This window comes from Myxocyprinus asiaticus, chromosome 28 (genome assembly GCF_019703515.2).
Source record: "Myxocyprinus asiaticus isolate MX2 ecotype Aquarium Trade chromosome 28, UBuf_Myxa_2, whole genome shotgun sequence".
Taxonomy (NCBI): Eukaryota; Metazoa; Chordata; class Actinopteri; order Cypriniformes; family Catostomidae; genus Myxocyprinus; species Myxocyprinus asiaticus.
The window spans coordinates 7,382,048-7,409,908 of NC_059371.1; the positions used below are offsets into that span (position 1 = coordinate 7,382,048).

Here is a 27,861-nt window from a genome sequence, read left to right on the forward strand (position 1 = left end):
GAGTGTGCACCTCCTCTCTGTAGGCTGATTCATCATTGTCAGTGAACAGACATACCACCGTCATATCATAAGCAATCTTAATGATGGCATTGGAGCTGTGTGTTGCCACACAGTCATGTGTGTACAGGGAATACAGGAGTGGGCTAAGAACACAGCCCTGCGGGGCTCCAGTGTTGAGGGTCAGTGATGAGGAGATGTTGCTGCCCATTCTAACCACCTGGCATCTGCTTGACAGGAAGTCCAGGATCCAGCTGCACAGTGAGCTGTATAAGCCCATAGCCCAGAGTTTCACATCAAGCTTGGAGGGCACTATGGTGTTGAATGCTGAGCTGTAGTCTACAAACAGCATTCTCACATATGTGTTCCTTTTTTTCCTGGTGGGAGAGAGCAGTGTGTAGTGTAGATGCAATGGCATCATCACTGGAGCGGTTGCTGCGGTATGCAAACTGCAGTAAGTCCAGTGAGGGAGGCAGCACAGAGCATATGTAATCTCTGATTAGTCTCTCAAAGCATTTGCTGATGATGGGGGTCAGAGCAACAGGATGCCAGTCATTTAAGCAAGTGATTTTGGATTGCTTTGTTACAGGCACAATGGTGGACGTTTTAAAGCATGTGGGGACCACAGACATGGAGAGGGAAAGGTTGAAAATGTCCGTAAAAACACCAGCCAGTTGGTTTGTACATGCTCTGATGACATGGCCCGGAATGACATCTGGACCTACGGCTTTACGGATATTCACCCGTCAGAAGGATCGGGTTACATCCATTAAAGAGACGGAGTGAACTAACCTCTGTAGCTTCGGCCGTGAGAGCTCTCTCTCCACGAGGGCGGTGTTATTTCCCTCGAAATGAGCATAAAAATTATTTAGCTTATTTAGAATTATTCATCTGGGAGAGAGGCAGCGGTGTTCACGGCAGAGTTTTTATTCCCTTTGAAGTCCATGATGTTATTAATTCCCTGCCACATGCTTCTAGAGTCAGTGGTGGTGAACTGTCCTTCAATCTTGTCCCGGTACTGGCGTTTGGCTGCTCTGATAGTTTTGCGGAGGGCATAACTGGCTTGTTTATGCTTCTCCATGTTCCTAGAATTAAAAGCGGAGGTCTGCGCATTAAGTGCCGCATGAACATCGCTATTAATCCATGGTTTCTGGTTCGGGTAGATCCGTATAGTTTGGTCGGTACAACGTCTTCTATGCATTTACTGATGAAACACGTTACTGTATCAGCATAAACCTCGATGTTGTCATCAGAGGCGGACCGGAACATCTCCCAGTCCGCGTGATCAAAACAGTCTTGTAGCACAGAATCTGATTGGTCCGACCAGCACTGGATTGTTCTGAGGGCGGGTGCTTCCTGTTTCAGTTTCTGCCTGTAAGCGGGCAGAAGCAGAATGGAAGAGTGGTCCAATCTGCCAAATGGTGGGCAGGGGAGGGATTTGTAGCCATCCCAGAAGGGAGAGTAGCAATGGTCCAAAACCCGGTCCCCTCGTGTGTTGAAACTGATGTGTTGGTAGTATTTCGGATTGATTTGAAATTAGCTTTGTTAAAGTCCCCGGTTACAATGAACGCCGCCTCAAGGTGCGCGGTTTCCTGCTCACTTATACTCCCATACATTTCCTTGAGAGCCCGATCAGTGTTGGCTTGTGGCGGGATGTACACAGCTGTGATAATGACTGCTGTGTATACCCTCGGTAGCCAGAATGGCTGATACAGAAGCATGAGAAATTCCAGATCAAGAGAGCAGAAAGACTTGATAGAATGTACGCTCGGTGCACAGAGAACCCTGTGGGTTCGATGGCTGAGTCTGGAATCTCCATAGTCTGGAAACTATATTCATAGTTATATTTCAGAGTATAATGCATTATAACACAAGCAACATCCAATTTTACCTGCAGAAGTTATAATGCATTATATACAGTATATTTGTAATATATAAAATAGGTATTCTTTAAGTAATGTGACAAAAGCAATGTCTTCTTACAAACATCTAATATATAAGTGGTTCTAAGACATTACAAGTCATGCTGAAAGTTATATACATTACACATGCAGAAAATACAAAATAACACACATTCAATGTACATTTCGAGATATTACGAAAAACACTTGTAAAGCTACAAGGTTCAAATATATCAGAAAAATATTTATGTTGTTCACACGTCTTCTTGGATGTACACGCCCAAATCAAACTGATTCTATACTGGACTCTATTCAATAAACTTTAATGTTTGTGCATCTTATTTGGAGACTTATTTATAAAATAACTTACATTGTATAAGTTTGACTTGTAATGTATTGTATGTTACAAGTTTATGTTATGGCTGTTTATAAGAAGATATTGCTTTTGTAAGTTTACTTAAAGCAGGCAAAGACCACATATAATATGATCATGTCATAAAGCTAGTTTACACTATACAGCACTTACATGATTAACTTTATTAGCTTCTGCTGCATTAAAATTGGATGTTGCTTGTGTTATAATGCATTATACTTTAAAGTATATCTATGAAGGGGATAGTATAGGGGATCTTATAATGTATTATAACTGTATTTATAATTATTTATGAAAGTTATAACTTACTATAAGGTGTATTATGAGACATTATGAATTCAGTATAATGCATTTATAATGCCTTTACAATGCATTATAAATATGGGCTTCATAGAAAGTGTTACCAACACTTTTATTCCAGTACATGACTTGTAAGGCGATACATTTTAACATTTGCATTACATAATCAACCACATTTACAAGCTTGTTTAAGACTTATTAAATTGTGTGGTAGCTCAACTGATAGAGCTTTGTACTTGCGATGTAAAGGACTGGGCTACGAGTCCTGAACAGCATGTGAGTCAACACGTGAAGCTTGTAGAAGCACCACAAAATGACATGGTTGCTACAACAGTTCCGTTTTTCATCTCACATTTGCTTTTAATGACACTATCGGTTAGGTTTAGGTTTAATGTTCCCTTTCAAGGAAACACCGATGTTGCATAATGACGCAGTTGGGACTACGTCAGTGAGTCATGTGGTCTGAAGCCTGTATACAATCACGCCAATTTATTGGCTGATGGCGCTTAAGCGATGCCTATAGGGAGCCATGTCATGGAACCAATATAGGCGGCTGCTTTGGCACTATTTCGCCAGTTTTTGTTACTTCAGCGCACAAATTTGCCCATATTGGTCACTAGCGACTCACACTGAAGCGAGGACTATGTTCTCCCTTTTGACTGACAACATGTGAGGACGTCGCTGGAAATGAGCAGTTCGTGTGCGGATTCAACTGCATGGTTAAACAGGCCCGCTGGCGCTTCATCGAGACTGTCAAACCATACGGTCTTTGAAAGGAGCCATATGAGCCTTGAGGCTCTGGCTCTTGTCATAAGAAGGATTGAGGATGGGCATCAGACTTTTCCTTGTGTTTCTCTCTCCCTTCAGATGGATGCACTGTTCTTGCGTCGAGACATGCTCCTTTATCTGGCGCATGGCCTAATTCGGCATGTTACATGCCATGCAAGCCGTTTTCCATCAAGGAAATGCTGGTTTGGAGGTGTTTCATCATGGGAATGATGGAAAAGGTAGGCACTTGTTTAAAAATACCTAATTTCTTCTATTTTGTCACCCTAGAGAGTTCACAGAAATGTAATGAGGCACGGGGCGAGAGCAGGTCATGATTTGTGTATGGAGGACCAAACATGTCATAATTTATTTATGGATTGGATTATAGTTTCTGCTTAAGAAACCATGGGTTATACTTCTTATATGGAGCCTAATTGGTATCAAAATTCATCTGTGGAGGCCAATTGGTATAAAAAATTCTTCTATGGAGACCAATTGGTATCAAAATTCGCCTATCAAAGGTAGGTTATGGCTCAGTTTTCCCCCTGTGACTTATGCTGGGGAGCGGGTAAAAAAAAAGAAAAGTTAAATTTATGTTAATTTCTTTCCCATGTTCACACATTCTTCTCCATTCTAATGATAGGGAAGATGGGCTATCTGGCGTTCTCTGTAAATACACTCAGAGTGACCCATTTTTTATATTTGCCTGATCGAATTCTGCCCCTGTCCCCATGGCCAAGGGTCTCAGGACAGGCATAAAGGAATTAGATGTATAATAAGCACAAGTATTCACGAATCACACACTCATAAATGTCACACACTGTTCCCCCATAATAAATGCTGGGGCCATTGTTGCAAACCTGCTTGCTCTCAATTCCCTCCATGTTTGCACATTCTTATCCGCTTTATGCTAGGGAAGATGATTTATCTGGCATACTCTGCTGTAAATATATTCAGAGTGACCTCTTTTTATAATTGCCTGATTGAATTCGGCCTCTGTCCCCTTGGCCAAGGGTTTCAGAACAGGCATAACAGAATTTGATGGACAAGTGCTCTACCCCAATGTTCATACAATCTTTCCCGTTCAAAACACCAGGAAAGAGAATTTTTTTCTGTAAACGTTCCTGCTGTAAGCACACTTCAGGACGACAGTCATTATGCCTAAATACAATTAAGGCAAACATTGTTAAACCCCATTCAATCAGCCACAATGATGGAGGCGCGAGGGCTTCCATCCATTGTGTCGCTTGTTGCAAGGCGGCCGCCAAAGGTATGCCCAGAGTGCCATCTAGTGGTTACTCATTGTGCTGCAATAGAGAATCATGTATTAATTCCTCTGTCTGCACGTATTACGGCTTGGCAGCAGTTACAAGGCCTCCGAATTGGGTAATCTGAACGAGAGAGAATATGTTTTTATTTCTTACAGCATAATGTCACAAGTGCAGCCGGGGGACTGGTTTGTGACAATAGATTTGAAGGATGCTTATTTCCACATTCATATTACGCCAAGGCAGGTGTTTTCCCAGGTTCGCTTTTGGGGCAAAGTGTACCAATTTTACGACCTTCTTTACGGACTTGCATTACAAACTCGCACATTCACAAAATGCATGGATGCAGCACTGACACCCTCGAGGTGTCATGACATCCACATTTTGAATTATCTCGAAGATTGGTTGGTGTTAGCTCACTCAGAGATGTCACTTATGCAGACTAGGGCTGCGAGTTAACCTAGACAAGAGCATCTTGTTGCAGAGGCAACAGATTGTATTTCTAGAGGTGGAGCTAGACTCGCGGACAATGCAAGCACACCTGTATCCGCCTCATGTTCTGTCATTATGCAAGTATCTAGCGATGTTCAATGTGGGACATGTTTTCCTTGTGAGAATGTTTCACAGGCTTTTGGGGCTTATGATCGTGCCATTTGCTGTAATTTCCCTGGGCATGTTGCATGTTAGACCTTTTAAATGTTTGGTGAGATCTGCAAAGAGACTTCAACCACTGTTGCGTACGTTTCGTCCCATCTGAGTGACGTGTGGATGCTACCAGGCTCTGTTACCATGGAAACGGAACTGCTTTCTGTGGATGGGCGTTCCGTTGGGACAGGTTTGTCACCACAAAGTGATAACAACAGATGCCTCCTCTGTGGGTTGGGGCGCTATGTACGAGAACCGTCCTGCTCAAGGAGTATGGACTGGCCAGTGGCTGAATTGGCTGAATTGTCTGGAGATACTGGCAGTGCTGTTGGCTTTGAGGTTTTTCCTTTTGAAAATTCGGGGCAGTCGTGTCTTCATCCAGTCAGACAACAGGACAGTGGTGGCTTACATCAACAATCAGGGAGGGGTGCGCTCTCGTACCATGCTCAGACTGGCACGTCACATTCTTCTGTGGACACAGGACAATGTGATGTCTCTACGAACAGTACATGTTCTGGGCCGGTTGAATTTGGGGGCGGATCTCCTGTCCAGACAGGTTCTGGTGCCTGGAGAATGGACAAGACACCTGCAGATTATGGAATAAATCTGGATGAGGTTAGGCAGTGTGGAAGTGGGCCTGTTTGCATCAAGAGAGACGTCACACTGTCCCCTCTGGTTTTCTCTCTCACCCCCGACACTGCTGGGCATCGATGCGCTGGTGAATCAGTGGCTGACTGCGCGACTTTACGTGTTTCCAATGATCAATCTACTGCACTCGGTTCTGCAGAGGGTCCGGGAGGATCGTGTTCAGCTTCTGTTAGTGGCGCCATATCAGCCATCTCAAGTATGGTTATCGACTCTGGTCTCTCTCCTGGAGAGAATTCCTAGGGAGATTCCAGTCAGAATGGACATGTTGTGTCAGGTGCGGGCAGCATTTGGCACCCTCGGCCCAAGTTATGGAAATTGTGTGTTTGGCCCCTCAGTGAGTCCCCCTTTTGAATGATGATTTATCCCCATGGTGGTTGATACCATCTTAAATGCTAGAGCTCCATCAACAAGTAGGTTATATACATATAAATGGCATATTTCGCCATTTTTCGTTTGGTTCAGTGTTGGATATTTTGCAAGAGCATTTTGGGGCTGGGGTTATCCCAGCAATGCTTAAAGTGTACATGGCTGCTATAGCGGCTGAACATGTGCTGGTGAATGGAATTTCTGTCGGAAGACTTTCTCTTGTCTCTCGTTTTATGCATGGAGCATGGAGCGCGTGGCCTTATACCTTTTTGTCCCGTCCGTGTCCATTTATGGGATTTATCTGTGGTGTTAGAGTTGCTCTCGGCTGCTCTGTTCGAGCCTTTAACATCAGTATCTGATGAGTTTCTGACTCTTAAAATGGTCCTGTTATTAGCATTGGCATCGTTAAGAGGGTTGGTGCCCTGTCTATCAATCCTTTGTGTATGGAATTTGCACCAGGGTTATCTAAGGTCATAGTGAGACCTCATTTGGGCTGTTTGCCTAAAGTCATCTCTACATCCTTCTGCTTGCAGATTGTTAATTTGCAGTCCTTTTCTCCTCCGGCGTTTGAGTCAGTAGAGCATAAAAGGCTACATATGTTATGCACAGTGCATTATGCCCAGTGCGGGCTCTGTTTATGCTAACCGTACTAGCCAATGGCGTAAGTCAGAGAAGTTGTTTGTATGCTTTATTGGCGGCAACAGGGGTGTTTCGGTGTCCATGCAGAGACTGTCTCATTGCATTGTGGATGCAGTCTCAAGTGCTTACGAGGTGCTTGTTTTGCCTTTGCCTCTGGGTATTTGAGCCCATTCTACAAGGAGCATGGCATCTTCATGGGCATTGGCAAGAGGTGCATCCTTGGAAGACATTTGTATGGTGGCAGGATGGTCCTCTCCGCATACTTTTGTTAGATTTTATAACTTGGATGAGAGTTTGTCTCTTGTGTTCCAAGTAATCTCTGTTGGATCAGGAGTAAATTTTTGAGATTACTATTTCTTTAGCTCACTTGTGCACTGCTGTTAGCTTGCCACACGGCTTAGAGAGTTGGCAGCTACTGTTTGCATGGAGTGATGGTACTCGTCCCAATTGCATCATTACACAATGTTGAGGTTTCCTTGAAGAGAACGTCTCGGTTATGAACGTAACCTTGGTTCCCTAAGAGGGAACGAGATGTTGCGTAACTGGCCATACTCTCTAGTTGCTACATAGGCTCATGCCTGTTGCAGAAAATCTGGTGAAATGGCGCCAAAGCAGCCATCTTTATGGGTTCCATGACACGGCTCCCTAAGGCTGTCGCTTAAGCCCTATCAGCCAATGAATTCACGTGATTGTATACAGGCTTCAGACCACGTGACTCACTGACGTAATCCCAATTGCTTCATTACGCAACGTCTTGCTCTCTCTCAGGGAACCAAGGTTACATTCGTAACCGAGATGTTTAAATTAGGCAGGCCGGTTTTAAAAACCTCATCTGTTTGAGAGATCATTTAACTTGATTTTAGCACCACACTGTGGACATTTCACCTAGGAATTGCTGTGATACGTATCCAACTTTTTCCTGGGGATCTTACAGGAGAAACTAACGTGGGTGCGACTTCCGCCGGGTAAGTCATTCTATAGCATTTGCTAGTTCTGGCTGCAGTCATTTTAGACCCTGTTTACAAGTATTAAGATGCGCTTCAGATGATCCCATTGCAAATGGTCAGCACTAAATATAGGTGTAAACGGGGTGCAAAATGATTTGTGATTGAATCACAAAAAACACATTCAGAGGTAGTTGACAATGCAGATGGCCACATCGCATTTGAGGTTTATACGCCATCCTGATGCGTCATGGACGACATTGTAGCACCAACTCTCACCTATCAATCACCCACTGAACAAAAGTTTAAACTTACGTGTGGATTTAAAAGGAAACAACCAAACTTGAAAAGCGATTATATACCCTAGCACGAGAATTTCACAGCTCTTCCTCAGTGTGTCTGTCTGATTTCAACATGCAGGGTGAGATGACAAGCACACACATCTGAAGCTGAACTAACAGAGGTGCTATGCTAAAACAACTGATAATTTTGCTCTAAATGTTGCATTTCTAATTAGACTAAATTTCAACTGCATCTGGGAGAAACAGCGCACTGGATTTGTTGGTGCATTATTTGTCTTTATTACTTTTTTGCAGTTTATTATCGTTCAACAACACACTGACATAGTGATTGATGTTTGTCTTCATGAAATCAGAGACTCTCCCCTCGAAATCCCAACACCGCAATGAAAGAATGAATGGACGTACACCGCAACAACAACAGTGTTTACTTGATAACAGAAGTAATGGCCACATTTCTCACTAAGCATCACGGGACATAGGAAAATGTGGATAAGGAGCCACGTAATGTCATTTTGCAAGTGTCACCACAGTCAGGTAATTTTCATGTGATCAGGCTGGTTATGTGCTGCTAAATTACACACTTTATCTTTAATTTCAAATTCGCAGCCATTTCTTATACGTATTTTTGAATGTGCTGGAACTTTTCTTGATCCCGCTGTGTTCTAATCCTAGCACTAATTTGTAGAAAGTTAACAAGGACTTTTTGTTATGGCTGCATTGTCATTGTATTAGCAACAAACACACTAGCAAATACAGACTGCAATGGCCTCTCTTCTGTGACACAACTTTTTCCACATGTTAGCAACAGTGAGGTCATCGCCACCATATCAAACAAGGCCTGCAGATGTCCACCTTCAGATATGGAAAGATTCATTCAGTTCAGCTGTTCATTTACTGACCACATTCAATTGTTTCTTCTGTCACATTAAAGCTTGTTTGATGTTTATTTCTAAGCCCATGATTTTTTAGTGCATGTTGATAGACGTGTTGTTTAGCGACAAACATTTTTGTCTTTGTTCATTGACATCCCTGAAAGCTCTGAAATGAGGTGGCTGGGGGTGAATTTGAGTTGAGATGCAAAAAGTGAAGGAAAAAGAAGAGCGCTGGCGGAGGAGTACGAGGGGGCTCAAGTGTTAGTGAAACATTATGTCATGGCCTTGACGAGGAAATGAAATGCGCAGCATCAATCAGGCGGTGAGCCAAGATCAAAGCCTGCCCCACACTCTCCCATATGGTTCTGTTTGACCAGTGCTTTGCTTTTTTCCTCTTTGCTTTTTTCTCTGCCCTTCATTTGTCTTTTTTTCTCCTTTTCTGCAAGCAGGCCTTTTGTTTTTTCCCTGTCAGAAATTCCTCCACGTTACTGAGGAAACAACGTGGTAGCACGCAAGGTGAGAGGTCTCGGAAAACCATACCTGCCTTGAAATTTCTGTTTCACAATCGTATATTCAACTGTCTCTACTTTTATAACACTAAGTTTCAAGTTTCTGGTTCTTGTTTGCAGACTGATTTGTTCAGGTAAAGATATGTGCAACTGTTGATGCATTATGCGTGTGCATTCATAATTGAACGTTAGCCTGCATTTATGCACATGAAAGATTGCAAAAAGGAATGCATTAAGGTAAAGGCACATGGTTTGGGTAACACTTTACATCAATGTTCTTATTGTTCTTTGTAAAGGGTTTATAAAGGGGGTTGTTAATAAGTCATTTACAAATGCATTATAAATCATTTATATGCAGTTATAACAATATGAATAAAAAGAGTGACCGCAATACTTGCCAAATAGTGAGCATTTTAACTTACATGTTATAAATGCCTAATAAATACACTTCAAAAACATAAATTTCATGATTATTTATGTCACAATGCATCAAAAATAGATTATTATAGGGGAATTAAAAGGAGAAATTGTGTCCTCTTTGTGTTAAATTCATTACTATAATGTTTTGATTAACTTGTGTTGTGAATTGTCAGGTTGATGTCAAAATTATGGTGCAACTCCGAGTGCTGTCCCAACTTACCGAGTCCTAGTTACCTAAACTCCTCTGCAAAAACACATGACTATCATATCGCCCACGACTAGCATATCGCTTCTGAAGATATGGATTTAACCACCGTCTGGAGTACTTTTATGTTGCCCTTATGTGGATTTTGGAGCTTTAGAATTTTGCTCACCATTCACTTGCATTGTATGAACCTACAGAGCCTAAATACTCTACAAAAAAATAAAAAATAATAATTTGTGTTCAGCAGAAGAGAGAAAGTCATACACATCTTGGATGGCATGAGGGTGAGTAAATGATGAGAGAATTTTCATTTTTGGGTGATCTTAAATATTTCTTCTTCATTTTATTTTAGCATAACTTTTCTTGTTTTAAATTATTCTTAATGTTAAAACTTACTTTATGTGGAGCTTAAAATTAAAAAAAGTCCCAGATTTCCAATGTGTTCATAGACTTTGGAATCCTACTGTATATTACATTCATATCTTTGTGACTAAAATAGATTCCTAATTTCAAGATAATGCTTCTATATTTACTCTGTATATACCTTTCCAAACATATTAGCTCATGTTTGCACACATGATAACAATCCCTCATCTGCCCTGGTGGAAATATTTACCCTCAGAGCTTTCCATGGATGTAAGAGGCTTGTGTACCCCAATACCACTTTCACCAGGAGATCCCTTATGACTATCGCTGACCCAAGTCTTATCCCCTCCCATCCAAATTGCTTCCAGTGAACTGTTGTTTATGTCAGACATCGTACAGTTTCTCCATAGTTCCAGTACTTCTGGGCTGTTTATTTCCTGTCAGAGAGCTTCAGTGACGTTGTGGTGTATAAATATCTTGATCAGACACAGGTGCGTGGTATGGGAGGAACATGTGATCAGATTTGCAGATTTGCCAGGTTTTGACAGGGACCACCATGGTGCTAAACTAAACAAGCAAAAATGCCAGTAGAAGTGGCTCCACTGTGTAACTCTATGTGACAAAATAGAGCACAGTGGAACAGGTTACAGTATGTGACCTGTGGGGAGTTTTGCAGATTTTACTATCTACCAAATTAACAGAATTAATGAGAATAAATGTGATGATTATTTACATTGTCTGATTCAAAATTTATCCATTCATATCTGGTATATTAGTTGTTTTGCACAAAAGCAGAGGTATAAACAATCAGCCAGAGAGGAACTCAGCAGATGTTGGGGTTTGCCGATTTTGCTGATTATTAACTAATTAACTAAGTTAATTCACTTGCAAGTTCAGGTGATGTAATTATATTAAACATAGTGTTCAACTGATATGGGTTGCATTTTAGCTGTCCATATTGTACATATCAGTGCCTACCCACATATTTTAATATGTATGAGTTTTAGTAGAACTTTGCTAATTTAACACATGCTAAATTCATTTTATTCTTTAAAACTATATGTCAAGATGAGCCTAGACCAATGGTCCAAACACTCTAGGAATGGAAAAAATTAATTCCTCTAGTAATCGCTATATCTAGAAACACACTGTTTTGAACGCCTGAGAGCTTGAATTTTGTGTTTTTATATCATGTTTTGACCACTTAAAAAATTTGAACATATATTTTGCGGCAAAATGTATAACAAAATGTACGAGAGTCATTCTGTGCATAAGTTTCCAGCTTTTCACATAAACCTATGAACATACACACACACCCGTACCACCAAAGGCAATCAAAAATACTAATACTATCCAGCAGTTCTCATTCAGAAATAAATACACAGTCAGCTAAATTCAAATGAACCATATAACCTGATATTTACATTTTATCAGTGTGGACACTGCTAAAAAAGTAAATGCACCTACACTCAAATTTCATGGCAGAGGAATTTGTTTATTTGTTTACTTAAATTCAGTGTAATATATTCACAACATGCATGTCCGAAATGTAGTTTTGTTCACCCTAGGAATCTCTTGCTATGCCATAAAGTCAACAGCGAAACATTGCAAAACAGCAAGTCTGCCTAAGACTTCAACCTCTCAGCTCCTTCCTATTGTCTGCATTGGGGGAAAAAGAGGTGGTGTTGGGTGTTAGGGTGGTGTAGGGGATGTGTGTGGACCAAAGCTTGTTTGGGGGAAATCTGGAATCAATATGCTTCAGACATTTTCAAGAAAACTCTACGTGGAGTCTTCGCCCCTACCTTAAATCAAGCCCCCACCCAATGGCTCTTTCCCCCAATCGCAACTTATATCGCCTTCCTGCTTCCTTTGACAAGCTCCACCCCTAGTGCCATGCCCCCAGCCAATCACTGATCAAAGTAGGTAGGGCTTTGGAAGACTAAGGCACTGGCCTTTATAAAAGTCCTTGACAGACATATAGTGATTTGAGATTTCAAGAGCACAGCTGACCTAGACATACTTCAGAGACAAAGGAAGACTCCGAAACAGGAAGTTTATGGACCCAGATGAACGGATAAATCACCTTCTTGAGTTCGAAAAAGTCACTTTAAATTCTCATTTTTTTCTTGATTTGTTTTTGTTAGCCTGTAAAATTGTTCTCAGTCAAAGCCAAAGAAAGGTGTCACAAACATCAAGGTCAACTGCCGAAGTACGGGATTGACAAGTGAAGGACGACTGACTGCCATGCGAGAGGAACAGTCTTGTGGTGATTTTCCCGAGGGTGGAGTCCTACCCTGTGAAGAGGAGCAAGAACGTTGGCCCAACAAGTGCCCTGTCGTTGTTGCACCACCAACGGGTGCTCGAAAGCGGATAACAGGTCCCAAAAAAGAGCCTGGAGGGCCACTACCACATGAGGATAAACCTTCTCCTGAGGGCCCGTCCACACTCGCTCCCTGTGGCCCCAAGCGACCCAAGAGAAGCTCTCCATCTTCTTCATCAACATCATCCTCTTCGTTAGTGCCCACTGCGAGTGCAGTGTCACCTCTACCCGGTCAACCTTTCGAAGACCTGCATACGCAACGAGTTATCGCCAACGTCCGAGAACGCCAGCGCACACAGTCCCTAAATGACGCTTTCGCCTCGCTGCGGAAGATAATTCCCACTTTGCCCTCGGACAAATTAAGCAAGATCCAGATCCTAAAACTGGCTTCACGATACATCGACTTCCTCTACCAGGTGCTTCAAAGCGATGAGATGGACGCCAAGCTGGCCAGCTGTAACTACCTGGCCCACGAGAGGCTGAGCTACGCCTTCTCCGTATGGAGGATGGAAGGCGCTTGGTCCATGTCCGCTACCCACTAGATGTCTACCAGTTCCTAACCCTATACCTACCAACCCTCCGACCAGCCTCTGAACTCTGAACCTGCATTCTTCCAGAGAGAAACTGACTCTGAATTTTAAAGTCTATCGCTGCCTCTCTACTAGCCACAGCCTAATTTCAACAGCTCTTTGACCCTTGCTGCCATGACCTGACCCTGCTTAAAGCTGATCTCTGCCCTTCCAACACTGATATTTTCTCTTTTTCTCAGCACAACCCTCTACAGGTATGTCAGACCTCAAGTGTATAAATTAAAGTGTCTGAACAGTAATGAAAGATGACAGCTGACGTGACCACATGGTAACAATTTTGATGGTTGACTTCCTAGTTTATGATCTGCAAGTTCACACTTCTCTAAATGAGAAATGTTACTTATGGATTACTGTTTTGTTGCGTTTGTGTTATTACATATATCACAATGAACAGTGCTTGGTAAGTTTATTGGGCTAAATTTAACAATAATGGTTCATGTGGAATTGTGCGAACGAATAATCACAATCTAAACAGTTATATTGTTGTTGACAATATGAATTCTTTTGTAAATCTTAGTTAATATATTAATCAAATGTCATGCAAAGGAAATAGAAAATAGACTAACAAATACTGAACTGTACCCAGTATTAAATGGCATGGATCAGGATAGCTCTGCTGCCATTGCAAGAAACCCCTTAAGATATGAAAACCCTCAGTGACAATAGCCGTACTATTATAACTAAGGTTTTTTTTTTTTTTTTTACTTTAGGGGTTTCTTGCAACTGGGCCTGGTCCTTTTTGTGGCTTGGACAGCATTGGAACAGAACAGAATCTGTTTTTGTGGCTAGGCCTTCAACAAGTTAGAATAACTTTCGCCCTATGAACTTATGGCATTGGTTTCTAACTCTCTCAGTTTACTTTTTTCAAAATCGAATTTATACATAAAATGCAATAGAATAATGAAAGTTAAACTGCACACATATGAACATATGTTTGTTCAAGGATGCATGATACTTTTCGAAACATCATGCTAGAGTTATCTAACCGTTTAATAGTCATTCAAAATCTGGTTAACGATATGCAAACATTGCAAGTGGGTAAGCATAGAGATTTTTTACTCCTTTATTGTGTTTTAGGAAGACACTGGTGATTAAAATCTTGATTTTTTTAAGCATATTATGTTTTGGGGGGAATTTTATGTAACTTCAGAAGAAAATGGCAGTCTAATGGAAAATCCTGATTTTGAGTTTTGTGGGGACTAATGTGTGAATTTAACACGCTGTGACATTCAATATACTATTTTTACCCACCAAAACTATTGTTGTGATACAGTTCAGAATGTCAGGTACTGTTTTTTTTTTTTTATTATTATTATTATTTTTTTTTTGTACAATTTTTAATAACAAAAATTAGGTAATGTTTAATTGCAAACATTGCAATTTTACTACACTGGGTTTTTAAGTTAATGTTGAAATATTTATCTTCCAAAAGCTCCATGAATCAGGACAAAAGTGAGTTAGAACACATACAAAAAAAATTTTGGGATGTGAACTGTATTGTATTTTATTTTCCACAAAATCATTTATTGAACCCATGCAACCATATTTTCAGATGACCCCAAATATTGATAGTAATGGTTAGTCATTCATAACTCTCCTAACAGTATAACTGCCAAATGGTATTAAAATAAGGTAAAAATATGCAGCAATGATACAGATGATCGAAGTTAGGGTATGTTAATAATACAATACAAATAGGGTTAATAATACAATAAATTTGCAAATTTTAACAAATAAACAGTAATAATCTCATAATATTTCAAGATGATTTTTGAGATCTAAGCCCTTTTTGTGAATACAGCATCTCCTATTCAGATGTCCTATTTCAGTTACACTTTCAGTCTCCACGCAAAGCATTATGGCAAAAAAATAAAACTGTACAGCCTGAAAATGGACTCAAACTAATTTGTTCTTGTCGTGTGGTTATCCTAAACACTTACCTGTCAGGTGTACCTAAAAAAAACATGGCTTTTATAGAGACTCCTCTGATGCCTGTGTAAGTTTGCTATTATGCACTGGCCTGCTGGCTGCTTCTTTTTGGTTTCTTAGCATGTATTGCCTTAATCACTAAATATGCTTGAAGTACACCTCGTATCTTTTCAAACAAGCACTGCAAGCCATTTTATATCAAGTTCTATTATTTTCTGGACATTTAATGTTGTCCTGGATAATCATATGTATATCTTTCTTTTTTCAGTAAAATCGATGTGTTGCTGTTATTATACTTTAGTACATATGTAATAACAATGCAATTGATACCAAAAGGAACAAATTTTAACGCTACTTTATTTGTCACTCTGTCTGCAATTGCATCTTGGAAAATACACAGAGACACTGTGAGGCCATATGTGTGGGGCCATATGTGCTATTATAGATAACAGCAAATAAAGAAAAATTGTAATGGAAAAGAAAAGTGAGTGAACAGGAAGAAAGGAAAGGTGGAGAGGACTCTCCTTTAGCCCATGGGTGTAAATCGCCCTCCCTCCACCCTTCACGGGATCTCGTATCCAGTGTCGTGCAATCAGAGGCGACCAGACCTAGACATGCAGGAACCTAATGATTGGAAACAGTTGTGGGGTCTTACAGAGGTGTGTGTCTATCAGCATGTGTGTGTATAAAAGAAATACACACTTTACAACACAAATACACACACTAATTGGTAGTGTTCAGATAAAACTGCAATATATATCAGTTTGATGTTAACATGAGGGGCATAAGATGAACATTTACATAGTGATGTATAGTAAAGATATGTCACTTCATACACATTTGAGGCACCCAATGCTAGAATTTGGGGCATTGTAAGAGTACTTAGCAAATATTTTGTCTGGCTATGTAATTTTAGGATGGTAAAACTCACTTAAACAATTAAATATTGCAGTGGCATGTGACAGACCCAGTCAGAATCTGCAGACATTTTTTGCATTTTTGAATACTGATTTTGAGCAAAAATCTGCAGAATTCTGTGCAATGTGGTAGTTATAAATTAACATGCAAAGGCCTGGGGATGTGGTCAACTTCCATCGGTGCTAGAAAGTTGGCAATTTTTGGAATATGAATTTTCTGCAGAGTTCTGTGGGTGCAGATCCTGTGTGGACCTGCTTCACTTTTAGCTCATCTTGTTTCATGTAGTTTTTGCCTGCTAAAGTAGGTTACTACATTCTGAATTTAAATGTACTCTCTCTAAAAAAAAATGGTTCTTCAAAGGTTCTTTACTGATCTTAATAGTTCTACTTAGGACCATATCTTCCTGAAGAACCCCTTTGTGCCAAAATGGTTCTTTGCGTTCAGCAAACGTTCAATAAATTCTTTCAAAGCCACCACGTCCTGGCAGCTCAACCGACAGCTACACAGACTGTATAACCACAGGTAAACTTGATATATATATATATATATATATATATATATATATATATATATATATATATATATATATATATATATATATTTGTTTTTTTGTTTGTTTTTTTTTTATTTTTATATATGTCGCTGAATCACTTTAACCATTAATAGTTTTAGCAGGAAAGTTTTCAGGGACAAAAAAATCCCATTAGCTCAGTTAAATGGGAGTGAGCATTTGCTTATTTTTTGTTCGCTTCACTCGCAGTTTTTGAAAGTGAAACCGTGGCGAATTTAAATTTACAGTTTATCGTAAATGAGTTGTTTGGGTGCCAATTTTTTTTTTTAAGAGGTTGGCCAAATTTGAAACCATGATTTAAACCACTTTTGTTACCGCTATGGCTGTAACTGCTTGTGTTAGGGAGGTCGCATTTTCTCAGCTCATTCACGTCCCTAGAAGAATATACAGTAAAACTGTATTGCAGAACTTTACACAAGCTGTTACTATTTTAAGCATTTGCATGACTAATTGCGCAAAATAATTTTTCTCGTTGCAACATTGTCCTCTACGCATTCAATAATTATAAGTTATTTTACTCAGAGCTTATTAACCTTTAGATTTAGAAATGTAGCCCTACATAGTCCAAATAAAAACCTGCACCTAGTTATATTTAATAACCTTGAAGGGAATTCATGATCATACAACCTAGAGATCATGACATCTGTTTTCTCTCCCTGGAGGGCATGAGACTGATAGACCAACTTTAGTGCTTATAACCTCTGAATAATAATCACAGAATGAATGAAACTATGCCTGTTTTCAGACAACAGACAATTTTGTCACTGCTTGATAAAGACAGCACAAGGGTAAGTTTTTGCAAAGTGTTGAGCAAGTCCATATTAAGCGCTTTAAATTTTAATCTTTACTAAGTAAAACTTTCTGTAACTGGTGGTTTCCTAGCCTTAAGATTGTCTTTTTTTTATTTTGTAGATCTCTTCCAGAAAATGCAAGTGACCAACTCAAGAGGTGAGCTGTCATTTTGTCATTTTCTATAAAATACTGACATAATGTTCTAAAAAAGGGGATAATTTTGGATTTTTATTGTGATTTCAGGTATCCAACCCACCCGGGGTATGATACATTGTCTGCTATGATAACAGCATATGCCTGCCTAAAGCTATCAGATTATGTGAGTTTTAAGAACTTCTATCCCTCTTTCTTTTTCATATATATTTTTGCCAATAATCTATAAACTGTAATTAATTAATACAATGTAATTACTTTGTGTCATAGGTTTACAGTTAAAAAGCAGCTACACTCTGTCTTCCAGCTGTGTTCTGTGAGGATACTTCTCTCCACTTCTCCACTAAGCACGTGAGTGATAAAGACTGAATTTGTGATCCATATAGAATTTTGGAATGTTTCAGTTATTTACTTGGGTTTAGGCATGCATGCATAAACATTTTTCCCAGTCACAGAACAAATAAATAAATAAAATAAAATTAAACTATCATACCTTATTTAAATTTTTCACATTGTGAAAGGCTCACTTACATTGTCCACATATACTGAAACACTGACTCTGAACCTAATTGTGTATTTCTATTCAGACAGATGATGTTGGACCCCAAAACCTCATTACCTGCAGAGAGGGGCTGCCACTCAAATACACTAAAATACACAGTGATGGATGGTGAAGACATCATAGAGGATTGTGCAGATATTCTAGTGAAGACTTCAGTTTAGTTTAGCCTTCATTACATCTATTTTGTGTTTTAATAGGACGTTGTTCTTCCTTGAACGATTGGTTGTCAGTATGGAAGAAAAACACTATCTATATAAAAGATAAAAGAATGTACACGTTTCTATCCCAGTCTTAATGTGTGGAGCAATATATGGGTTTGCTATTTCATTTGCATATGCATTTATTAACTCTGTCACATTGTGTATTTGTTGATGTATTTATTAATGATTTATGCAGTTTGGATTATTTAATCACAATAATTAGTGTATTTAACCAATGATTGCTGTAAAAGCATTGTTATTTTATCTACAATTTTTCATTTAAATAGAAAATAAAAGTCCTTTTTGACACACATGCCTTGCTTTTATTAATGTGTTTGTTTGTTTGTTTGTTTGATTATATTTAATGTAAAACCATAATTAAGGCTATAATATTTTATAGGAGCAGATATATAGAGGGGAAGAAAAAAACCTCATTGCATCAAAAAGGTTCTTTATAGCACTTTTGAGGTTCTAAATGGCACTTTCAAAGAAGGTTCTTTATGGAACCCTTAAAAAGGGTTCTATTTAGCACCAAAAAGCCGAAGAACCCTTATTTGGTATTATTTAGAACCATTTTTCTTAAGAGTGTAGCGCGACATTATAAAATTTGAAGGCCTTATCTAAAAATACAGTAAAAGGTTACAGAAATTTATCTTTTGAGGTTCCTGGAGATGGTGGGGGATTTTAATACAAGTTAAGCTCAATCAACAGCATTTTTGGCATAATGTTGATTACAACAAAAAATAATAATTTCGGCTCGTTTCTCATTTAATTGAATAAAGCGGTTATAGTAAGGCACTGGAAGTGAATGGGGCTAGTCCATAAACATTAAAATACACATAGTTTCAAAAGTATAGCTACAAGATCTAAACATTTTTTTATTTTTTTACATGATTTTAGTGAAAATCGCTTACTAACCTCATCTGTGAAAAGTTATATCCAATACCAGAGTTTCATTGTCATGGCAGCATAGTTGTAATATTGGATATAACTTTACCTGGTAATGCTAATAAGGCTAGTAAGAGATTTTATCACACTAAAATCATGTAACACATATAATGTTTACATTTTGTGGCCATACTTTTGAAGTAAGGTGTATTTCATTGTTTAGGGATGGCCCCATCCATTGTAAGTTACATACTGTAACTGCAATTTTCTTTTTTCTTTTTTTCTTCTTTTTTTTTTTTCTTTTTTTTACCAATATGCAATTGTTACCATTTTTTGATTCAATCAAAAGGGCATTTTCATGTAACAATAAACAATTTAATTCCTTACAGGTTTGGTTGGAATGTGTAAAAGTATGTATGTTTATGAAAGCAATGTAACTACGACCCTTTGTAAGAATTTATTTTAGGTTGTGGTTCGATTTGGACTAGTCATATCCACCACATGCTGTATAACTTCAGCATTGTCCTTAATTTATAAGAGATGACTAAATGTGTTTGCGGGTGCTCATGGAATGATTTGTTCATTTTAGGCTGCGATGACATGTAAATTCCAGCAGGGTGACTGGGCAATTTAAATAAGGATATAAAGAAGAAGAAGAAGCAGAAGAAAAAACAAAACAAAAAACAACAAAAAACAACAACTAATCAAATTGCACCAATCCAAGCATTAACTACTTCTTTATACCTTAATTCACTTCCTTCCTCTTTTGGCTTGTCATAAGGTTTTTTACAACCTCTTCAATGCTTAATATTACCTCATACTTTTCTTTGTCTCTTTTTACGTACACAACTGGATTGTATGACATTAATAAAGACACATTATGCCTGCAAGCCCTACTACAGTACATAAAGTGGGGTCCAAAAATCTGAGACCACTAGTGAAATACTTTTAGTTTTCATTTGCCATAATTAATACAAAATATTTGATATTTTCAGTATCACAATTTGAGTGAAAATTAAAATGAATTTCAGAATTTCTTAGTATGTGGTATGTCCATGTCATGTACTTGAACTGGACAAGTACATAGTACAAAAAGTACCAAAAAATAAAATAAATAAATAAAAAAGACAATGAAATCTGACCCCAAGGAATAAACATGTCATAAAATTTGACTTCTATATTTTTAAAATAGTGTAGAATATTGAATATTTCCTACTTAATTTTACAGCATAACAATTGTCTTACATATGTCACAATTCATAAATTATGTTGATGTTCAGGTTTAAATTAGGGTTTGAATGCAAACTTTTATACTACACTGTACTGAATATATTGTAAAATCCATACAAATTACCACCAATTACTATAACTGTGAATAGTGTTTTTGAAGAAATTTTGATTTTAAAGACACATTTTAACCACTTCTGCCTCTTCTGTCTGTTTCAACAGTATCCCCACTACCCCAGAGGACATCTAGCTTCAAATACGAGCCAAACATCTTTTCATTCCGCAAATGGAACTATACAACAAAATCCAAAAAAGAGAGAAAAACTCACCTTCTAGAGGACCAGACACCAGTGGTTGTTCTGGAGACCAAAAAAAACATATCTAGACAATTCCAAATCACTTTGAATCAGACTCTGGAAATCACTCGGATTCAGTGGCAGAGTGCTGATTTGAGAACAGTCTTCACTGACTTTAAAAGACTTATGATATAGACTCACAAAGTCAGGCACTTACAGTCTATCAGACTGTTATGATGTTATGAGGACTCTGCATTTAGAGGATCACATATAGCTAAACCTGAGCTTGAAGAATAAATGCTATGTAGACTCTATTCAACTATATTCTGTTATTAAGAGCTGATCGTTACAGAGTTGTTGCGCTTGTCATTTATGCTGTAAATAAGCCGACAGTACTGCTATTGTGACAGTGTAACCATTTCATCATGGCATACATCCCATTTTTTAAAGAATAAAGCTGTAAGAATAAAGAGAAAGATATGATGATGTGTGTAACCCTTGCACAAGGGTAGCTGAACTCTTGCAAAAGGGTAGCTGAACTCTTGCAAAAGGGTAGCTGACATACTTTTGTGACATTAACATGTCCTGCAGTGTGACATGCTACAGTATACTCCATGTAAAACTAATTTATATAGCATTTGGATAACTATTTTATCATTTTTCTGCATGCAGCTTTCATGATCTCATATTGATTAAGAGACTACACAGAATATTTGTACATTTAAAAATGTATTTGTCACACTGCAGGACAATTTAAATGAACTAGTGAAGTGAACTAGTGCCCTGATTAAAAAAAAAAAATAAATAAATAAAATTGATCAGTTTCAGGACACATGATATACACTTTCCCTTATACATTAATATATATGTGTTCATGTTGAAATGTTATGTGTCAAGTACCATTAAAGGTTTGCGGATGCATAAAGTTAGTTGAAGTTTTCTGACCACATGGTCAGAGCAATCATAAAGCTGTAATTATTTTCAAGAATAAATAATTCAACACAATCACAGTTTCAGGGGAAAAATAGTCATTCAAAAAGTTCTTAATAATAGATCAGGCTGTTCAAAAGGTGTTCATATTCTGTTGTAAGCACTGATCCAGACACCACTAAGTACTTCATTAGAATAAAATGTCAGACTGCACATAAACGTGATTTCTTTGCCTTTATCCTTCGTAGAAACTTCACTAAATTCATGTGTGTCTGGTTGGCAAGAATGAAGTAGGACCGCTTAACCACAGAAGTGCCTTGTTCACTGAGTGTAATTAGGCGATTAGAAGATGTTTGAAACTAAATGGGCCAAATTCAAACATGCTGCCATAGTGGCCCAGACTAAAGCAGTAGCCTTTGACTTTGTGTTAAACTAGTAACAACAGAAGGACATAGTGAAGCAACTTTTAGGTTGATAATGACCCATATGGACAATCTATTAGTTTCAAGATTGATTCGATTGACATTGAGTGAGAAGTGTTTCAGATTTGTTTGGTTGTGCACAATACATTATTTTCTGCACTGGTTCATAATTAGGTGCTTCATACAAAAACACCCTTACAAATTGGCATAATCTAGAACACAGTATCATGGTTACTACAGTTAATGTTATTATTATTAAATCATATATTCATATGGGCTCTTGTTCAAACAGAAGCTTTCAAAATTTTTCAATTTGTTCATTTTTTTTCATTACATTGGTGGCTAATATCAAGTTGCCACAGTTTTACTGTAGTAACTATGGTATTTTGGTGGATACTATGGATACCATAGTATTTTTTATTTTAATGTATTTTTCTTTTTTTATGGCTAATACCAAATTACCATAGTTTTAATATATTAACAATAACTAAATCTCTAAATAAATAACTAAAACTGTATATTCTATAAGTTTAACTATGGTATTTTGGTGGAAACTGTGGTTACCATAGTCATTTGTGGCGAAACAATGGTTTCCAAAAAAACGTTTAATGTTTAATGTCTTTTTCTTTTTTTATGACAGTCGTGGCTAGTTGAAAATTTTGGTGAAAACTGTGGTTACCATGGTTATTTTGGGTGAAAACTGTGGTTACCATGGTGTTTTTGTAATGGCAAAAAGTATTTAAAAGTTAAATACCATGGTGTTTTTGTAAATTAAAAGTAGATGCTGTAAAGTTGACAGATTTTTTGACAAATAATGGAGAATAAATGAACGTGTTTTTTTTTTTTTTGTTTTTGTTTTTTTGCCACCAAAATAGAAAACACACATAGAAATTATAACAAAAGGCAAATTAAATTTAGACAACCAAAAAAATGCTTTTAATTTTAATTAGGAAATTAGAAACAGTACAAAATAGACATTCTTTTCTATACACAGAGAAATGAAAGAAATCAGAAATAAGGGAATTGTTAATTACATGAAGATTCGAAACAATTTCTGTGATTCTTTGTTATACAGAACACAGTTACTGGGGTCGACAGATGAAATATTTCAAGGCACATAGGTGAAGTTTTTGGTCGTAACTATTTACATTGTCAATAAAAAAAAGGCAAAGTCTGAAGAGGAATAAACGACAGAGGCTTTAAGACGTTGCTGGTACAGTGACCATGCAGTCAACACACTTTTACAAGAGTGGTGACAAACAACAAGACACACTCTCCATTTTAATTCATAAAGCGTTAGGAGAGACAAGAGAATACAAGCGCTTTGAGAGGTATATCAAAACAGTACAAATGCACAAAGCTATTGTAAAAATACACCATTAAAATATAACTTTATATAAGATGCATATCAGTGTCTGAAACTGAAACGGAATGTCAAGGTCTGTTCATAGTCACAGTCCAAACTGCCAGGTGAAACTTCCACTAAGTGCTGTCAAATTCTGTTGGTAACCAAGTTGGTAAGTCTATTTTTGTTTATTTCGAAAGTCTAAAGTTAACGGCATGTTTTGTTTATGGTGCAGAGCAAATGAACTGTTTGAAGTACAATAAATACACAGCAAGATCGCCGCTAGTTCAAAGAGATAAACTATGACTATATTAACGATGAGCGAATGTTCGCATCTGTTCTATTTTACAACAGTCTTCAAGGGGGTCTGGTAGGCAAAGACTGCCCAGGGTCTTCATGAAAACCTCACCCATAAGAACACAAAACACTGACAATGATGAAAAATGGAATGGTGGTACAATATACACAGAATCATGCAAACGTATAACTATCCACAGTGGTTTGGTACAAGGCAGGAAAGGGTAGAAATCAAGACTTATTGGTCTGTAAAGGCAGGTACAATGCTGAGCACTTGTCATATTGGTTTTTGTAGGAATGCAGCTTTAGGTCAGAAACATACTCTGTGCAAGTATGTGAACGTAAACACGTCTAGCTACACAATATGTCGGAATGCAATTCACAAAGCAACACAAATATGCATTGCATTCTCAGTATTCTATTATGTCAACTACTGTCATGGTTGAGCAGCAGCTTGTTGCTGACATATAGCTACCTGAATAATAGCAAATCAGGTTTGATAGCATAGATATTTATAGTTAACTCTATCGCCCCCCTTGAGTACTGAGGTTGGTCAACATGGTCTCATGACAACTCATAATAATTCATGCATTTTGGTGAAATTGTAAGGTATCGTACAACTTGGCTTGTATGAAAAAGTAACACTTTTAGACCAACCAATATTATAGTCATCCCTTGTCTCATTCTAAACAATATTTTCTTTGTTCCATCAAACAAAACAGTGATTTTCCTATTAAAATAGTAGTTAGGTTTATGGTTGGTAAGGGCTTAGTCTTTATGGTTAGGTTTGGTTTAGGGGTTAAACTTTGGAAAAATCGCAATAACATTGTTCACTTGTTCGTTTACATTTCTTTGTGGGAGTTTAAATTGTACGTTTTTGTATAAGGCAACTCATTCAATGTCTTACGATTTTGCCATCTCATAGTGTTATTATGACTTCTCATGAGACTGAATCGGGTTGGTTACTGCCACAACAACGCAAGAATGCACGTTAAGAAGGACAAACATTCACGTCTGCATTTGAGTATTTGCGTAAATTTGTTTCTGGCCTTATGGAAAAGGCTAAATGCAAACTTAGCAATATATCTGAATGTAATCCGAGAAGGAATGCCTCTAAATGTATTCAAGGTATAACAGCAATTTGTCAGGTCACGGCTGTTTCTTGTAGTGGACGCAAAATAACATAACTAGCCACCATTGGTGCATTTGGTTGTTAAAACAGAGGTATAGGGTTGTACAGAGTAATCACAACTCAAAACGTTTGGATAAGTCAAGCGTAAAAATGGGAACAAATCTGCACAATGATAACCAAAGCAAAGATAGAATCTGCGGCCGCTGAACTCTGCAGAACTGGAATGAGCATAATTAACATATTACGCATTCCCTGTTCGTTTATTAAGTATTTTGGCTGATTTGATAATGCTTTCAACTACCACTTACAGTGCTTTCCATTCCATTTAACACATTTTACCATGTTTAAATCGATTCAGCAGAATGGCAATGATTTAGCCCCTGAAAATAGCACAGAAAACGTAAAAAGTCTGGGACTGATGATAACTGACACTCTGGCTACATCCACGCTAATCCGTTTTTGTTTGAAAACTTTGTGACAGACGTTTTCAGTTTCCTAACGTTATTGTTTTCCAAAGTATGCCGTATTGGAGGGCATTTTCATTTTCAATGGAGAAAAACTCTGTTCCAGTGTGGATGAGAGGCGTGAACGTAGCAAGATCGATGTGGAATTGTGGAAGTGGGCTCACAACCGATTCTGTCTGTAAGTTCGTCAACCACGTTGCACAACACAAAAGTCAAGCGAGCACCAGGAACTATGCTGTTGGTCAAACGTAACATCACTGAGATACTGGTACAGCATGTGGGATCGCAACAAACGGCGCATTACAAATTTATATTCAACGATTTGGCCTGTCAGTATTATGCAACTAGAACATAGCTGACAAATGTGTGGTCACACTAAACAACCATTACAAATGATATGGTTTGACAAACCGAATATGCTGATGCTGAAAGGGGTTGAGGCACAGGATTTGGTGAACAGTGACACAGTTTAAAGAGGTCCATCTGCTTTGGTAAACCGTTGGTGTGATATTAATTTCTGTTCATTGATGACGACAAAATTGTGAATCCCAGCGACTGAGAGACATATTTAACATGACTATAAACTTCAACCACACAACTGGTGTGAATTAGTGATCTATTTGCAGTCTGTGGAAAAAAGAACGGCATCCAAAAACAATGCATCCCTCGTGAAAAAAAAAAACCTTCAGAAATTTCTAAGTGCACAGCAATTAAAAGAAATCATTAAATGTGCACCAACTTGAGACATGTCTTCTCCACAGGTTTAAAGCCTGATAATTTCCCTTCCAACAACAATCAAAATCATTGAAAAATACACTTATTCCTTTAAATATAAAGGAATTTATCCAATAACAAGGACTGCTTTGTGCCATTTGAGTGGCTTTGACCGCCCTTTCAATTGTCATTTTGTGATTTTGCAGTGGTCAGTTGAGGTTTGATTGTGAATACAGAATGGACAAAAGCTATAATTGATAGATTCACACACATATAAAAAATCTTTACCAAATTAGTTTGGTCTAACAAAAGAGACTGATCTTCTTCGTGTTATTGTTAGTCTAGGGAAAGTGTCAGCATTTCCTGTGTCCATAATAACAATAAATGTACAGTGGTCATAAGGATGTAGCAACATTTTTGTACAGAAACGGTTTCATCCATAAGGATTACATATCCAAACATACATGGTGATGTGGGTGTACATGTGTATGTGTTTTGGGGCGGATGTGTGCAATAATCTTGCTAATAGCTGGTTTGTCCCTCTGGCCTTAAAAAAAAAAAACGCATGAGGCGTAACAAAATATCAGATACACAAAATCAGTACAAATATGAATATCTCAAAATATTCAAGTTTACGGCCTTCATGCTAGGAATGCAGAGAGACTGCAACTGAACTTGACAAGAACTAAAAAATAGAAAAGAATGTTAAGTGTAAAACTAGATACATACTTAAGATCGTTCTTTTCCCAGAGGTTTGGAAAAACAATTCACGGTTCACATTATGGAATGCACAGTGCAAAACAAATTAAGATTTCTAAAACCCACAGAGATCAGAATGTTTCCTTCTTCTTTAGTGGTTGAAATTGGTTAATAGTAATGACATCATAGAGTGGAACCCCTAATTTTCGCTCAGTACATCAATAGTTCGCTCGTCAGGGGTAGTAAAGTGGGCTGCCTTTGAAAAATGTTCATCTCTTGCATCTCCAGATAAAATAAGTCATCTCTTTTGAGGCACCAGGGGTGAGAATTGTGAGGAATCCTGGAATTCTTCAGCGCATTCTTTTAGTGAACGTTATAAACACACTAGTGCAACAAAGCGTGCTTTCTAGTGTACTTGTCTGTGTGGTAGGTGAATGTTGTGGATCCCAGAGCCCCGGCAGAATTGATGCAGGTTGTTAGCTTAGCCATGTTGCACTGGTGGTCAGTGTTGAAGTGGCATCTTGGGGGAGGGGCCATGATGAGGAAGCCACGCCCCCAGAGGCACTGCTGGTCTTAAGGCACAGCTTACTCAGATGATATGGAGTGCCATGAGGTACTGGACAGTTTTTCAGACCTGGTTTAGAGGGAGTCTTCATCATGCTCCATAGGTTCATCAGCAAGGCTGTAAAAAACATGACGTTTATATTTAGCATCAAACAATCACCGTGTGGCTTTTTACTCAGGAATGTATAAAAAGTTTAATTTTCTTCAGTAGTGAAGCCCAGCTTAGGTTAGAAGGGAAATTGGCACCTATATAAACATTAGTATGCTAGCTACAAATCCGTAAGTGGAATTGAAATGATCTTGAAGATAATTCAACTATGTGCAC

The 27,861-nt window shown here is 38.2% G+C and overlaps 3 protein-coding genes across 16 annotated transcripts in view; 1 reads left to right on the forward strand and 2 right to left on the reverse strand.

The window, feature by feature from the left end:
* Positions 1-22,100, reverse strand: part of LOC127418920 (uncharacterized) — a 46,703-nt gene extending 24,603 nt beyond the window's left edge. For all 8 annotated transcript variants that reach the window (XM_051659848.1, XM_051659849.1, XM_051659847.1 and 5 more), the window contains exon 1: positions 21,003-22,100. The gene's annotated coding sequence lies outside the window, so the exon portion shown is untranslated. The remainder of the gene's footprint in view (positions 1-21,002) is intronic.
* On the forward strand, positions 12,486-21,041 carry twist3. Of its 3 annotated transcripts, none has more exons than XM_051659896.1 (5): positions 12,486-13,627; positions 17,764-17,799; positions 17,887-17,962; positions 18,067-18,147; positions 18,384-20,882. In XM_051659896.1, the coding sequence occupies exon 1, from the start codon at positions 12,768-12,770 to the stop codon at positions 13,383-13,385; it is 618 nt and encodes a 205-aa protein (XP_051515856.1). In that variant the 5' UTR covers positions 12,486-12,767; the 3' UTR covers positions 13,386-13,627; positions 17,764-17,799; positions 17,887-17,962; positions 18,067-18,147; positions 18,384-20,882. The 3 variants fall into 3 exon arrangements, 2 of the variants coding, with proteins under 2 accessions (XP_051515856.1, XP_051515857.1); XR_007893569.1 differs by lacking the exon at positions 12,486-13,627 and adding an exon at positions 16,927-17,639; XM_051659897.1 differs by lacking the exons at positions 17,764-17,799; positions 17,887-17,962; positions 18,067-18,147; positions 18,384-20,882 and adding an exon at positions 20,896-21,041 and having other exon boundaries at positions 12,511-13,627.
* A 1,129-nt stretch (positions 22,101-23,229) lies between the features above and the next one.
* The window catches only part of hdac7a (histone deacetylase 7a), a 116,958-nt gene continuing 112,326 nt past the window's right edge, over positions 23,230-27,861 (reverse strand). For all 5 annotated transcript variants that reach the window (XM_051659766.1, XM_051659765.1, XM_051659770.1 and 2 more), the window contains one exon: positions 23,230-27,654. In XM_051659766.1, coding sequence (XP_051515726.1) covers positions 27,612-27,654 — 43 coding nt within the window. In that variant the 3' untranslated portion in view covers positions 23,230-27,611. The remainder of the gene's footprint in view (positions 27,655-27,861) is intronic.

Bases quoted from the DNA above. Each gene is read 5' to 3' on its own strand.
- twist3 (XM_051659896.1), top strand. From the start codon at position 12,768: ATGCGAGAGGAACAGTCTTGTGGTGATTTTCCCGAGGGTGGAGTCCTA.